At 28.4% G+C, this 12,426-nt stretch overlaps 2 protein-coding genes and 1 pseudogene across 3 annotated transcripts; all 3 read left to right on the forward strand.

Annotated features, from left to right (window-relative positions):
- Positions 1 to 975: 975 nt before the first annotated feature.
- MKS88_005697 (sun-family protein) lies at positions 976 to 2,244 on the forward strand (the record flags this gene model as incomplete). The annotated part of the gene is made up of 2 exons (XM_067218983.1): positions 976 to 1,211; positions 1,350 to 2,244. The coding sequence occupies 2 exons, from the start codon at positions 976 to 978 to the stop codon at positions 2,242 to 2,244; spliced, it is 1,131 nt and encodes a 376-aa protein (XP_067070904.1).
- A 2,176-nt stretch (positions 2,245 to 4,420) lies between these two features.
- Positions 4,421 to 6,961, forward strand: MKS88_005698 (protein transport protein SEC13; the record flags this gene model as incomplete). Its single annotated transcript, XM_067218984.1, has 1 exon — positions 4,421 to 6,961. One exon carries the CDS (start codon positions 4,421 to 4,423, stop codon positions 6,959 to 6,961), a length of 2,541 nt encoding a protein of 846 aa, XP_067070905.1.
- Positions 6,962 to 8,757: 1,796 nt separating this feature from the next.
- Positions 8,758 to 11,942, forward strand: MKS88_005699 (annotated as a pseudogene). Its single transcript has 4 exons — positions 8,758 to 8,847; positions 9,173 to 10,866; positions 11,616 to 11,702; positions 11,870 to 11,939. Coding segments are annotated over exons 1-4 (1,941 nt in total).
- Positions 11,943 to 12,426: the final 484 nt, after the last annotated feature.

Consider the following 12,426-nt stretch of genomic DNA (forward strand, 5'->3'; position numbering starts at 1 on the left):
AGGTATTTTATTAAAATTTGAAAAAAAAATTATATATATTTTTTTTTTTTTTTTTATTTTTTTACATAAAGGATAATTATAAATAAAATACTATTGCACTATAGAGTCAATCTGATTTTTATTTATAAAAAAAAAAAAAAAAAAAAAAAAAAAAAGTTTCTTTTCCTTAAGCTTAAAAAAAAATAATAATTGAAAATTGTTAAAATTTAACCTTTTTCAAATTTAAAAACGCGCATAATTTAAATTTAAAATATCCAGCCATTTCCCCTCCCCATTTTATGACCAATTGTATAATAGCTTTTTTTGAATTAAAAAAGTAAACAGCAAAAATGCTAGTTCACTGTATAGGAACGTATTCACATCATACTTGAAAGTATAGAGTATTGCTATAAGTAGATTTGCTAACAGCATTTGTCATATCGTACTGTTGGGGGGCATATTTTTATGTATACATATATATATATATATATATATACATATATGCTTGCATTTATGTGTGAAAGTTTTAGTATGAATAGCAGTTAATGGAGTAAAATTGATGTTCTCTCCGTTACAGTAGAATACCTATGTGATAAACAGCAACGCAGTATTATAAAGCTGTAGTACACATATATTGTTTACAATAACAAAGAAATGGAATGATGTGACCCTGGAAAAATATACAGCATGAACATATATATAAATACATATTATCCTGCACGAAAAAATGATAGTTTTAATTTGCTTTTTCATGGCGCATATATAAACTTTCTATTTATTTTTAATTGAAAATACCGTAAATTAATCCTACACACAAGTGATATCCATTTGAGATAACTTTTGAAAAAGAATTAAACTAGATTAGTAATTTAAATATATACTTTGGAAACTAGAACTTTTTTTTTCCCCTTTTTTTTCTATTTTTTCCCTTTGCTTTTCCCATTTCTTTTTCATCTTTTTTTTTTTTTTTTTTTTTTTTTTTTATTAAAAAAAATAATGAATAGTACACGACTGCGTCACATTGAAAATGCATTAAACAATTTTAATTTTATATCTCCTTTGGACATTTATATGCGTTTATATTTTAAAAGCAACAACATAAAGAACAAAGATAAACCATATATTTCAGAACATGTTTACAATATAATAAAGAACAATACTCTCTTAGCTTATTTATCCTCCCCCATTTCGCTATATACTAATATAATTAAAACGTACTTTTCATCGGACAGGTAAAATTGCAAAATGAAAGAAAAAAAAAAAAAGAAAAAAAAAAAAAAGCTAACTAGCTAATCAACCAGAATTTATTACCATTTTTTTTTTTTTTTTTTTTTTTTTATATTATCCTCCCCCTCCCCTATGTCGCATAGATGGAAATACGAAATGAACAACGAAAAAATACCTGCACATGTAAGGTACTCTTTCCCAAAAGAATTATATGACCAGTTAATAAATTGTTATGGTGAAAAGAGAAGTATTACTTTGATGTCTATTTTAAATGAAAAGGCACCAGTTTTTTTAAGAGTGAACAGTAACAAAATATCAAGAAATGAGTTGTATAAAACTTTAATAAGTAGAGGAATATCAGTTGAAAAATGTGTGAATTCCCCACATGGACTGTTATTAACAAAAAACGAAATACTGAAAAATATTCATGAATATAAAAAAGGGTATTTTGAAATTCAAGATGAAGCAAGCCAAATAGTTAGTTCGAAAATACCAGTACAACCTGGTGATAAAGTACTTGATTATTGTGCAGGATCAGGTGGAAAAACATTAGCTTTTTCCATTTTTATGGAAAATACAGGTAAAATATATTTACATGATATACGAGATAAGATGTTATCACAAGCAAAAATTCGCCTAAGAAGAGCTGGAATTCAGAATTATATTCTTTTAAATTCTAATCATATTTTATTAAAAAAATTATTTGGTTATATGGATGTAGTAATTGTTGATGTGCCCTGTACAGGTACAGGTGCCTTAAGAAGAAACCCAGAAATGAAATATAAATTTACAAATGATAAATTATATAAATATGTAGATTTACAAAGACAGATTTTTGAAAAAGCATTGCTTTATCTTAAAAAAAATGGGAAAATTGTATATATTACATGTAGTATATTAGATGCTGAGAATGTTCATCAAGCTAAATATTTTTGTCAAAAGCATAATTTATATTTATCTGAGCCACCATTTCATTCCTTACCTCAATCAAAATCAATGGATGGCTTCTTTATGGCAGTTTTTGAAAGAAAGGAATGATACACCACAGTGTTGTAACTTCACTATTCACTCATTATTCATTCGCTACTCATTCGTTACTTATTATTCATTCATTATTTACTCATTATTCATTCATTACTTACTCATTATTCCCTTTTTATTTTGCTTTATTCTCGCACGTATACATTGGACATACCCATGTGTGCACAATTCACATGTGTACATACATATATATATTATGGATATATATATATATATATGTATGCCAAATAACGTACAAGTGAATAAAATGTATTAATTCTTTTTCTTCCTTTTTTTTTGTAAATTTAAAAAAAGGTGCAATGCATGTAACATTGTGCTAATCTTTTGTTGCGATTTTTATTAACATCATATGTAATTACCTTCTTCCCCTTAACATGCATTGAAATATATGCATAAATACATATGTATGTATACCTATATATATATTTCCATTTCTCCCCCCCTTCATTTCCACATTTTTTTTTTTTTTTTTTTAATTGAATGTTCAAAATATAAAATATTTTCCTTCGCAAATATGAAAAGGTACGAAAAAGGAATACGTTAATTCCCTATCAAAAAAATTATTTTGTCGAGGACTGTTACTTGTACCTGTACACAATACAATAAATAATTAAATATTACTGAAATTTAAAGTTTGGTTTGTCCATTTTTTGAAAAAAAAAAAAAAAAAATTGTATATATATATATATATATATATATACGATTTCATTTTCTTTGTTGTTTATACCTAATTATTTTGAATTATCGTAAAACACGTTTTTGCTTCGCTTATTTATGTTCTGCTACAGCTTTCACCAATCTATTTTCTTCTTTCAGTATAACCTCATCGTTACTATTAAATATTTGTAATATTGGCTAGTAAAGGATGTGTTCGGATATATATTAAATATTACTTTATTCTTTTTATTTCAAATTAAATTGTTTAAAAAAAAAAAAAAAAAAAAATTTATTTATAGTTTGAGGGATCCATATCCCATTAATATAATTAGTTTTTTTTTTTTTTTTTTCTTTAAATGTAAAATTAATTTGAAGTCAAAAACTGTGGTGCTTTAGTTTACTTGCCGAAGAAAAGTAATATATATATATATATATATATGTATTCATTTTATTTAAGTTTTACGTTTTATCCTTTTTATGATTTTTTTATACACCTTATAATTTTTTTTCAATAAAATTGGTATGTTAATGTTTCCATTTTAATTCATATAATTCTTTCCTAATGAAAGTTCAACAAATTTTTTAAATTACATATAAGTAAATACGTATATATATGCATATAATGAGCGCTTAGCGAACATGATATATAACAATAATTTGCACTTCTTTAGCAATAAATGTAATAAAAAGGATTCACTCAAGTGTTTATGGAAAAAATAGGAAATCTAAAAATATATACGAGTGCGAACGTTTGATATGTACGTGTATATAAGTATATGTATATTTTTTTACTTTTTATTTTTTTGCTTTTTATTTTTTTGCTTTTTATTTTTTTACTTTTTATTTTTTTGCTTTTTATTTTTTTGCTTTTTATTTTTTTGCTTTTTATTTTTTTACCTTTTATTTTTTTGCTTTTTATTTTTTTGCTTTTTATTTTTTTGCTTTTTATTTTTTTTGCTTTTTATTTTTAACATTTTAATTATTTTTTTTTTTTTTTTGCAATTCAGACGTTTTCCTAGTTCACTGATTCATTTATATACTTTAGTCATACTTTTCCACGTCAGTTATACTCGAATAGATTTGAAGCGCAATTTCGTTCCAAAATTTTTTGTTACATGTGCTTATCTCGTTGTGTGTATGTACATGTGTATATATTGGTACAAGTTTGGTTAGGCACAAATATTTATGTTTGTATGGGAATTCTTTAGTAGGCAGGCTGCTTCTCGAGGGAGAAAGTAGAAGGAATATTTATGTATTTGTAAATATATGTATATATACATATATGTATATGTTTATATATATGTATATAAATATATGCATTTATGCATTGCGCAGTATACATGTTCGACGTATGTATATATAACAGGCCGCAGCCTTGTTAGTCTCGTTCATACGAATTGCTCCTCCCGCTCACCCCCGTAAGAGGTTGCTTACACGTACATATATTCCCTTGAATTTGAACGTTCCAACCAATAACAGATAGGCACGTCTGAAAAAGGCCCCCCGCTTGCCAACGATGAACGAGCTGATCGTTTTCGACACAAGCCACACGAGGGCAATAAACGATTGCGAGCTGGACTACTACAGCAAAAAGTTGGCTACGTGTTCTAATGATAATACAGTAAAAATTTTTGACGTGAGTTTGTCAAAAGAGCCTGTATGTATAGCCGAGATAAGAGACCATAGTTCAGCAGTTTGGAAAGTATGTTGGTCTCATCCCAAATATGGTAGTTTGTTAGCAAGTTGCTCATATGATAAAAGTGTTATCATATATAAAGAAGTAAATATAAATAAATATGAAATGATTTATTTAAATAACGAACATAAAAGTAGTGTTAACTATATAGAATGGTCCCCACATGAGTATGGACTTCATTTGGGATGTGCTAGTTCAGATGGTTATCTTAGTATAATTAGTTATAATTTAAATAAAGATACGAATGAAGGACATTGGACAAAAAGTAGTATAAAAGCACATTTAAATGGAACAGCATGTTTGAGTTGGGAAAAACCATTTAATTCTTTAGGAAATAATAAACATTTAAATGATAATAATGATTTTATAAACTCATTTAAATTAGTAACAGGAGGATATGATAATCAAGTTATTATATGGACATTTGATAATAATACAAAAGAATACCATAAAATTTTTCAAATGAATGATAAACCACATAATTCTTTAGTAAGAGATGTTTCATGGAGACCTAACTTAAGTAACACAACAAATATGATAGCTTCATGTTCAGATGAACAAATTGTAATATTATGGTTTGAAGATATAAGTAATAATAGATGGAAAAATGGACAAGTCATAAAAGTTGACCAAAAAATTCATAAAATTAGTTGGTCTCCCAATGGCACCATTTTAGCAATTGCATGTTCAGGTGATAATGCATATTTATATAAAGAAAATATGGAGGGACTATGGGTAGAAATTTGCAATTTGACTGATGATGAAAAGAGAAATATACAAGAGGATAATGCCAGTGGAGGAGGTGCTAATGCTAATTCTTCTCTTCACATGTATAACAGTGATGTAGCTAGTAATATTTACAATAATGCTAATGCTAACAGTAGCAGCAATGTCAATGCCAACAGTAGCAGTAATGTCAATACCAACAGTAGCAGTAATGTCAATACCAACAGTAGCAGTAATTATGATGGCAATTATGGCAGCAATCCCTCGTGCAAAAACCTCCAAAACCAAGTTATGCCTAACATCATGAATTATCTGAACCCTCTAGCTACTTCCAATTCGAATAGCAATACCTTTAAAGCTTCTCCTGAGTCAAATTATAGTACATATCCAAACTCAATAAACAATGCGGTGCCTCCTCCCCCCAATAAATTCGTATGCAACACGATGATGCAAGAAGGGGCAAATCCAGTACAAAATACCCCCAATACGTTTCAGAATAATCTATATGGTCAAGCAATGCCCTCAGATCCTCCTCCCCCCATGAGCGTATCGAACCATGTGAACAGTATGAAAAACGGTGCTAATCAACAAAATGTGATACAAGGCGTGCCACAAAATGGACCACCAAACGCGCAACAGAACTACGTAATGATGCAAAATGCGAACAAAAAGAGTACCTCGAGTGCTATATTAAGTGGAGATAATTTCCTTATAGGGAGAAACATGAATCCACCACCACCTCCTCCTCCTCCTTCATTTTCACATGAACAGAATAATTCATCTGACACTTCAAACCTTCCATCGAAACAAGGAGTGTCAACCAATCAGGCGGTGTCTAATTCATCTCACTTTGCTTCTGCTGTACCACCTGGTCCTCCGGGGGCAAACATGAACATATTTAATAGCACCAATAGTAACAATAACAGTATTAATAACAACAACAGTATTAATGACCTTAATAGTAAGAACAATTATAATAATATGCATAATCATAGCAGTAGTGGAAGCAGTCAAATAAATAATAAGTTGAATTTTGCACCTTCTTCAAATGTACATACTAGTGCAAGCACACAACCAATTCCTCAACCGTCTACAAATATACCGAAATCATCTACGAGTTCATTACACCAGTATCCATCCTTTTCAAATGTCAACACAACAAATAGTGCGAGTTTTTCTGGTAGTGCACAATCCACCACCCCCAATTTTTCAAAACCATCAAATTCTATGCAGCCAGGCCATTTACAAAATATGAACACAATTAATACAAATTTCAGTGCTCAACAACCTTTACCTCCTCCACCACCCACTCGATTATCCATGACGTCGGTTCATCAAGGAGGGCATAATGTACCAATGGGAATAAATCAGAATAAAAGTTTTTCAAATTTTAGTTCTAATAAGATGGTGAATCCTACTTCTATGCCTCCACAACCACCCCAAAATATTAGTAATACAGTTAGTAGTGGAATTAGCAGTGCGATCGGTAATACAAGTAACTACGCACCAATGAATTATGGCCAACCCCCACCTCCTCCACCAAATATGATGAGTAATAGTAATGACCCGAATATGAAGTCACCAAATCTGCAGTATAATAATGCGTATACCAATTATAATACGCCACCCCAGTGAAATGTTGAGTGTGCATATGTGTTGTGTATTGAATAGATGATAATTATAAGGATGTATGCGGATGTAGGGGTAACTTCAGGGAAAACGTAGTGAAAATGGAGAAAAGAAACATGATGGTGCATTTTCACATTGACTATTATATTCTATATACGAGCATATGCCACTGTGAACATATTTTGCTAACTCCATTTGACAGCATAGGAAATGAATCCAAACCTCGTCCAATCTTTATGTAGCTTCCCTTTTTATCCCGTCCTTTTTTCTTCTTTTTTTTTTTAAGGTATATATATATATTTCATTATTCAATTTTTTTCGGTCACCATTTTCCTATTCCCCCTTTTCTTTTTTTTTTATTCTTTTTTATTACTCGTATAATGTATTATGTTTTTTTTTGAATATGTAAAATTGGGAGAGGATTATTTTTAAAAAGTTGTAGTAAATACATTAATAAATAAATATATATATATATATATATACATATATACATATAATATATTATATATATGTTTTGGGTTTTTTTTTTTTTTTTATATATGAAAAAAAAATAAAAGGAAATCATATTAAAATTATTCCTAAAAAAAAAAAAAAAAAAAAAAGAAAGAACTTTTTTAGCATATTTAAGTATTATAAATAACAGAGTAGCTCTATTTGTTTGTACACATAAAAACAACAGGGCTTTCATGGTTTTGAGGTTCCAAGGTTTACATATTAAGAATTCATTGTCACAGGTACGTACAATATATGTACATAATATAGAAAAAAAATAATGTATAATAATGTATTATACGTAACACCTCATTAAGAAGATTAAGATTAAGATTAAGATTACATACTCCAAAAATTATAATTTCAAAAATAAAATATAAGCCTTATATTTTTTTATTTCCATTGTTCCTATTTTTCAGCGACTGTGATATATAGTCAAAAAAAAATTAATTTATTTCGTTTGAAAGTCCCTCCGGTGTTATGATTGTTTTTATTCTCATTCGTTATTATGTTTTTATATTTTTACGCCCATTAGTTTTTATACTCACGTTTATTTTTTTTTAATTTCTTTTTTTTTTTTTTTTTTTTTTTAAAAACTGTTATACGTAACAAGTATATGTGAGAAAAAAAAAAAAAAAAAAAAAAAAAAAAAATTAAAAAGCAAAGAGTGAAGAATAAAATATGCTTATCGAAATTTTTCCTTTAGGGCAAAACTTAGAAATATTGATAAATTAAAATTATTAATCTTGACAAACTGCATCTTTAATCATATATTATGACTTGCATAAACGTAACCAAATTATATATATAAATTGGTATGTACATATATGCTCATACATTCATCTATACTTACAAACATACATACCCGCGCGTATGTTTTTTTCCCCTTATTGGTTTTATTTGGAAACCTTAAATTTAGCAAACGCGTAAAAAATGCAAGATACATAAAGGAGTACAAAATATGACTGAATATAAGAACATTATATTCGGTAAACGGAAGAACATGTATAGGCAAACAAAAATTTTTATTAATATTTTTAAATAAAAATTATTAACAAGTCAGCTAAACTTTCGTATTTGAAATGAGGCGTCAGTGAGTTTCTTCATAGCAGAAAATGCATTTGTTTTGAAGTTTAAACGTAAACATATATGTACGTATATACATGTATATATATACGTATATATGCATATGTTTATGGTTCTACCCGCTTAGAGTTGCATGATTGTACGCTTTTATAGCAACCCACAGGCTTTCCCTTATATGGAGTAAAATTTAAAGAGAAAAAAAAAAAAAAAAATTATACAAAAAAATGTCCAAAGAAAATACGGATGAAATTTTCAACGACCAAACAGATGAATGCACGGAGGAAAATTTGATCGAACACTTCAACGAGTTTAAAGTAAGGAAAAAAAAAATATGCATAAAATTGTGCTGAATTTTGTGTTCATTTTTATGCAAGCTTTTTATAAGTGTACGGCTAAATATTTCGCAAAACGGTGTGACAAGTCGCAAAGTGGTTTTGTGGTTGCAAGCTTCCCGCACAGTGGAGTATATATATATAAGTTTATTTATGTATGTATGTTTATATGTATGTATGTTTATATGTGTGTATGTGGATATATATCCATGTTTGCATGCATGTATATGTGTATGTATATCTATATACATAAGCATCATCGGCTTATACATAAATGCACACGTTCCACGATTTTGCCTTTCTTTAGAAACGAGAGCACGTATACCTGGCGTGCATATCAGCCCTGGAAAAGGAATTATGCCACACACATACGTACTTGAACGAATGGAGGAGTATGCATATGTATGAAGATGAAGGGAAGTCGTCGAAAGATATAATGAATATAAATTCGTTGAGAAATATACTTATTGATCCATCAATAAACTTAGAAATAAAAGAGTTAAAACAAAAAATATATGAAATAACTAGGAAGTGTAAAATAGCTGAAGAGAAATTGCAAGGATGTAATTTCGATGCTCAGGCAACAGCAGGACAAAGACTTATAAACAAATGCAAAAAGTTACAAGATGAAAATTACGAATTAGGGAAAACATTAGAAGAGAACAACTTACAGCCGTTATCTATTCAAATTATGAACTTAAAACAACAAATAGTTTTTTATAAAAATGAATTAAAAGTTTTAAAAGAATTGAATGCAGATATTGATGAAGACAATGAGTTGTTAAGTCAACAGCTAGCTGATCTAACAAAGAAGTATACACACATAAGTGAACAGAAAACAGATTTAGAAAAAAAAAATGCAAAGTTAAACAGCTATATTAGTACTCTCAAGTCGAAGTTGAACACATACACTAATCGTTTATCGCCGAATGAGGATCATAAGTACAAAGCGCAAAAGGATAACCATAATGGGTGTAACAATAATAATAATAATGGTAGTAATAGCAATGATAATATTCGAAGCAGTATAAATGTTAATAACTATTATGAGGATGAAGATTACTTATCTAATGTTAGCTTACATGATAACACTAATAAGACTAATAACGAAGCGTTTAATTATGATGAAACTCAAAGAAGCTACAATAATTTACTTGAACAAGAAAGAACTCAAAATGCTTACAAACACGATGAAAAATACCAAAGAAACGAACAGTATTATGATAGGGAACGGAAATATAAGGATGGCGAAGAAGACTACACATATGATAATGAGGAAACTTACAAAAAAAGAAGTGCGGATGATAGCAGAGAAAGGAAATATAGAAAAATAGATAAGCATTATTATAGGGGAAAGAAATATGACAAGGATAAGTACAGAATGAGGGACAGAGATAAAAGTAGAAAAGAAAGAACAAGAGAAAGGGAAAAAGAACGAGATAGAGAACGAGATAGAGAAAGAGAAAGAGATAAAGAGAGGGATAGAGAAAGGGACAGAGAAAAGGACAGAGAGAGGGAAAAAGAAAGGGAAAAAGAAAGGGAAAAAGAAAGGGATAAAGAAAGGGATAAAGAAAGGGACAGAGAAAGGGATAGAGAAAGGGATAGAGAAAGAGATAGAGATAGGGATAGAGATAGGGATAAAGAAAAAGAGAAAGAAAAAGCCAAGGATAGAATTAAAGATAAGGCAAAAGAACGAGATAAAATGAAAAGTAAATATAAAAATAGAAATAAAGAAAAAACGAGAGGAAAAATTAAAAGGGAAGGAATAGGAGAAGCAGCGAAAGAAGCAACAGAAGAAGCAGAAGTACCAGCAGGAGTTGCAACGGAAGGCGTGGATTATGATAATAGTAGTAATTATTCGGAGCCGAAAAGAAAATTTTTAAAAGATGATGATGATGATGATGAATATAGGAGGGATAGAGAATTTTCTAGAGCAGATAAGTTCGAATACTCAAATAATAACATGCCAAAAAATGAAGATAAAGCAAATGAACACGACAGGTATATGTATTTGCATAAATAAAAGTAGCATGCCGTCACTTAAGCAGAGATCTTTTACTTCCCAAACGGGAGGTTGCGCCCTACTGAGTGACTATTTTTGCATTATTTTACATTACATTATGGGTGCGTGTATGTGCGTATATATATATATATATATATATATATATGCTTATGTATATGTATATGTATATGTATATTTTTTTTTTTTTTTTTTTTTTTTTTGCGTCGTAATATGTCCCCTTCTAAGTTGTTATGTTTGCACGTATATACATGTGTATATGTGTGCACTTGTGTCAACACAGTATGCCGCGCGTTCCCTGAGAACAACCTTTTTTATTTGAAGAAACACATTAACATATATTGTATACTGTTTATTAATTTTTAATTTTTTTTTTTTGATACAAAAATTGTGTTACATAGAAAGAAAAAAAAAAAAAAAAAAAAAAGAAACACACATCTGCTTAGCCTATTTGCACATAATTCAATCTTTTTAATTTTATCATAACGAAATTTGTATTAAAAATTTTTATTATATAAAATACGTTATGTACTGTACAGCTATTTCAACTTATAAATTATGATATGTTCATGTTTTCTTTTTGATCAGTGAAAGAGCAACATCATATAAAAAAAGGGAAAGAAGTAAAAATAAATACAAGGAAAAACATAAATGTTGAAAAAAAGCCAAGATATGAGAGAAAGCTCTCATGAAGAAGACGGAAATTAGCGTCATGGGAGCATTATCATAGCGGCGAAAGAGCAGCAAAAAGGCAGCAAAAAAGCAGCAAAAAAGCAGCAAAAAAGCAGAAAAAAAGCAGTAAAACCACAGCGAAGTGGTAGTGAAACTAGTAGCCAAAAAAGTACAATAAATTTCTTTTTTTTAATTATATTTAAGTGGTAAACAATATGATATTTGTATGTGTATATGCACACGAACATGCATGTATACCTAGTTTTTTTTTTTTTTTTTTTTTTTTTAAATACTTTTTTCTTACAATGTCAGAATAATTTTGTTTTTTAATGTTAATGGTAAGTATAAAATAAAAGTTATATTCGTAAATTTTGTAAATCGCTAATTTTACTAACTTTATTTTGTGTTTATGAAAATTTTGAAAAATGATTAAAACTGTTGTAAACCTTTTTCTTTTCTTTTTTTTTTTTTTCAAAGAGAAAAATGTAAATATAACTGTAAAAATGAGAATATGTAAAAACATAATTAAAGATATAAATGTTATATGTGAATGCACATATAATAACATTCGATACATATGTACATATTTTAGTGAAGCATAGATAATAAAAAAAAAAAAAAAAAAAAAAAAAAAAACAATATAATATAAAATAATATAATATAATATAATAAATAAAAAGAATAAAGAAGCAGGTAAAACGAAAAAGCAGTAATTGGATATGTACAAGTATGTACATATTTAACTTAGATGTACGCGCTATATATATAAGCAGCACATATATACATACAAATATAATAACGGTGTTAATTCTCAAAGCAGCACAACAAAAATTAGTGGGTACATTTTTTTATAGATATAAAAAAGAATA

Source organism: Plasmodium brasilianum, chromosome 14 (assembly GCF_023973825.1).
Source record: "Plasmodium brasilianum strain Bolivian I chromosome 14, whole genome shotgun sequence".
In the NCBI taxonomy this organism is placed as follows: domain Eukaryota; phylum Apicomplexa; class Aconoidasida; order Haemosporida; family Plasmodiidae; genus Plasmodium; species Plasmodium brasilianum.